Below are 4,304 nucleotides of genomic sequence, written 5' to 3' on the forward strand. Positions count from 1 at the left end.
TCACTGTCAACTAAAGACTGTTTTTCTAAGCAAATGATCAGTTTCACCTTTATCTGAGCGTTTGCATTTTTGCTTAGTGATGCGTGAACAAACAAACCGCTTATTTATTCATATATGTATTGAGAGTGAGGAGTCACGTGCCGACTTGGGTTGATTTGGGCGGGGTCTGAGCCTGTCGGCCATGATGGAAGGAGACGCTATCGGTTGCCAGGGGCAACGCCTTCAGAACTACACAGAAGCGCGACTAAACATTCCAGAGCTCTTTCATTTTTGCGCATTTATTAGGCTATTATTATTAGGCTATTTATTATTTCAGCGGGACACAGACTGATCTACGAATACGAAAAAGAAAAGGAAGAAAGTAAAGCAATGCAAAAAGATAAGGCGAAAGAAAAGGGACCTTACAGGAACAAGCTCACACCAAGCGCAAAACAGCGGTATTTAGAGAAGATAACATGAGATATAATTCGTCTTGTGTTGACCTAACGGGCGATCTTTGGTCTTGTGAATCTTGTTCCCTGGCCAAACTGAGGGCTAAGTGAAATTTCATAACTTTATATTTAGGCTATTTAACTTTACCGTTGTTGTAATGTTAGACTAGAGCGCTGGCTTTGTATGTTTGACTGAATTGTTTGCTTTATTTCTTATTGTATAGCTTCTTGTACTTTTTACTTATAGGCTACTTTTATAATGACTATTATTGATAAAACTGAAATTCAACAAAAAGAGACAGGGTTTAGTTTTGTATTTTTTTTTATTTTATTACAGTGATGATCAGAGTACAAATGCACATAATATATTGCCTGAACCATATTAATAAGTTTAATATTTTTAAAATTTAAACGAAAAGAACAATTTAAATATAACAATTTTTAAAAAAAGTTTTGTTATAAATATGCTAACGTTACGTGTAGTGAATATAATAAATATGCGTTGCCTGAACCACATTTGTGTAATGTTTAAGATTTCTTTAAATGAAAACGAAAAGAGGCAGTGTAGTGTTTTATAACATATTTCGTTTTATTGTTGCCTAAAATGTACATACAGAGATAACTGGAGTAGCAGAGCGAGCTGAGTGACGCGCGTCCTCGGGAGTCATTCTCCTGAGCTGGACTTGGCATTTAAGTCCAAACTTTGCGTACTTGCTATTGAGAAATGCCTAATGTCGGCGCTTGGCTTCTTGTGACAAACACTGGAGCAGTTTTTACTTCCAGGCATGGTAAAACAGTGCGGAATTGCGAAAACCTCCTCTACTACCGAGTTAACAACACACGTAAACAATGATGTTTTGCCGCTGGAATCCTGCCAACATGGCGGATCGGGGGAGGGGCTCTATACCGTGACGACAACTCCTCACTCTCAATACACTACCATTCAAAAAAGTCACTTCTGCTCACCAAAGCTGCATTTATTTTATCAAAAATACAGTAAAAATTGTGAAATATTATTACAATTTATTACATGGCTTGGTTGAATTCTAATGTAGAATGCGGTGTGTTATTTCTTGATATCAGACCACACACCGTTGCCATGATAAACAGAGCGTTGCTATGGACGCAGGATTCTAAACGTATAGACGGAACGGACTATTTTCTTTAGCGGAAGCAATACAATCGTTTTTAAATCAATAAACTCCTTTTTAAATCAATATTTTGTGTCAAATTATTGATTTATTTGGTAGGTAGCCATGTAATAAGCGGGATAATGTAGATCGAGGCGGTTGTTATAGTGAATACAACCCCTTCAGGCGTCAAGCTCAAGCTCCGGTTTCCTGATCAGCCTGAAGGGGTTGTATTCACTATAACAACGCCTCGCTCTACATTATCCCTTATAATAAATATACAGTATATCTGCAGTAAGACTGATTTAGACAAAGATCATGCCATTGAAAAATGTTTACTTAGTTAACATTATGGCACTCACAACAACCTATTTTACTTCAGAAATCGAATATATTTTACAGTGACGTTTGGTAACGTCTGATTGGACGATTTCAGTGGTGTTGGATTTTATGAATGTGGCGTCACACAAAAGCATGAAAGAACATTTGATTACCAACAACACCGTTGTCTTCATCTCATGTGAGTGTACATCATTTTAAATATATTTACCATTCCTTTTTTTCGGGTGTAATACTTTTTTTTTTTTTTTTTTTTTTTTTAACCATCCAAAAATCTGAACCGATTAAATAAAATAAGGAAATATACTGTATATACAGTGTGTGCAGAATTATTAGGCACGTTGATTTTCTGATCATATTTTATTTCCAGGAACATTTTGCCAATTCCAAACCATATTAAACTTAATAACTACTATTAATTTTCTATTTAATCATGTATAAGTGATATATAATTGTTCATGAAGGCTGGAAATGAAAAATGCCTTATTTTCAGGTGTGCAGAATTATTAGGCAAGTTTTCTTTTACAGATAAAATAAGCCAAAAATGAGATTTAACAAAGACTGAAAAGTCAAAAATTATTAAATCCCCATGAGAACAATGCAAAACTAATGCAATACTAGAGATTGCAGTTAAAGCATGACCATTGGACAGTGAAATGCTCATTGGGTCAGCAGGGTCAGACAAAAACAGGTGGAGAAGAAAAGACACGTTAACTGCAAAAGAATGAAGAATTAAGGTGAAGAATTAAGTGTGAAACCATCAGGAACCCTTTAGTCTTCAGCGCCACCATTTTCCAGAACTGCAACCTACCTGGAGTCTCCAGAAGAGCAAGGTGTCAGGGGCTCAGAGACTTGGGTTAGGTTAAGAATCCTAAAAAATGACCCCCTCTTAATAAGAGTCACAAGCTGAAGTGTTGTAAAATACATGAAGACATTTGTTTTTTTATAGGCTTTATAGACAGACAGATTGAGAGTGACTCTTGAAGGACCAGCACCACATCCTCTTCTACCACTGTTTGAAGAATTCATCTTCCAGAATACGTTTTAATACGTTTTGTGAGTTTATTTTTAGTCCATCTCCTACCCTGAAGTCCGTTTTGCAGAGATGGACTAAAAATTAACTCCCAAAACGTATTAAAACGTATTCTGGAAGATGAATTCTTCAAACAGTGGTAGAAGAGGATATGGTGCTGGTCCTTCAAGAGTCACTCTCAATCTGTCTGTCTATAAAGCCTATAAAAAAACAAATGTCTTCATGTATTTAACAACACTTCAGCTTGTGACTCTTATTAAGAGGGGGTCATTTTTTAGGATTCTTAACCTAACCCAAGTCTCTGAGCCCCTGACACCTTGCTCTTCTGGAGACTCCAGGTAGGTTGCAGTTCTGGAAAATGGTGGCGCTGAAGACTAAAGGGTTCCTGATGGTTTCACACTTAATTCTTCACCATAATTCTTCATTCTTTTGCAGTTAACGTGTCTTTTCTTCTCCACCTGTTTTTGTCTGACCCTGCTGACCCAATGAGCATTTCACTGTCCAATGGTCATGCCTTAACTGTAATCTCTAGTATTGCATTAGTTTTGCATTGTTCTCATGGGGATTTAATAATTTTTGACTTTTCAGTCTTTGTTAAATCTCATTTTTGGCTTATTTTATCTGTAAAAGAAAACTTGCCTAATAATTCTGCACACCTGAAAATAAGACATTTTTCATTTCCAGCCTTCATGAACAATTATATATCACTTATACATGATTAAATAGAAAATTAATAGTAGTTATTAAGTTTAATATGGTTTGGAATTGGCAAAATGTTCCTGGAAATAAAATATGATCAGAAAATCAACGTGCCTAATAATTCTGCACACACTGTAATACGGTAAATTGCATGAAATCTTTGAACATTTTAACGTTGAATCAAAAGAAATAAGAAAGTGTGTATACTAAGATTTCATTAAGATACATAAAATTATGATTATATTTTTTCATGACACTTAAGCAATATGTTTTATTACAGAAAAAGTAAATCCTAAATTACATAAAAAGATACAAACATATTACAGTCATGTGGAAGAAAATGTGCCTTATTGTCCTGAAAATAATGTCACTTAAATCTTAATTAAAAAAAAAATCTTTACATAATTTTACATAAGCGGATTATTTTATAGTCCGTAAAATGATTTGACGTATTGTAAACAACAGTTATGTACATTTTCCAAAAGTCATGTCTCACATGCTGCTTTGGATGAAGACGCTGGACTCATTGTTGACCCTCTCGCTGTGGATTTTGGAGATGCAGTTCCTTATATTGTCCCTCTCAGAGTCCGTATGAGTTGAGCCTGTGGGTTTGCTCTCTGATTGGCCGGCTGCTTCTCTCGGGTGGGCCACGATCACTATTTCGACATGCTC

General features: G+C 35.6%; 1 protein-coding gene across 1 annotated transcript in view; it reads right to left on the reverse strand.

Moving 5' to 3' along the window:
• Window positions 1-3,853: 3,853 nt before the first annotated feature.
• notchl (notch receptor, like) overlaps window positions 3,854-4,304 on the reverse strand; it is a 15,306-nt gene continuing 14,855 nt past the window's right edge. The window contains exon 12 of the mRNA XM_079894649.1: window positions 3,854-4,304. This exon is cut by the window's right edge and continues 304 nt beyond it. Coding sequence (XP_079750775.1) covers window positions 4,125-4,304 — 180 coding nt within the window. The 3' untranslated portion in view covers window positions 3,854-4,124.

This window comes from Squalius cephalus (genome assembly GCF_949319135.1).
Source record: "Squalius cephalus genome assembly, chromosome: 15".
NCBI classification, from domain to species: Eukaryota; Metazoa; Chordata; class Actinopteri; order Cypriniformes; family Leuciscidae; genus Squalius; species Squalius cephalus.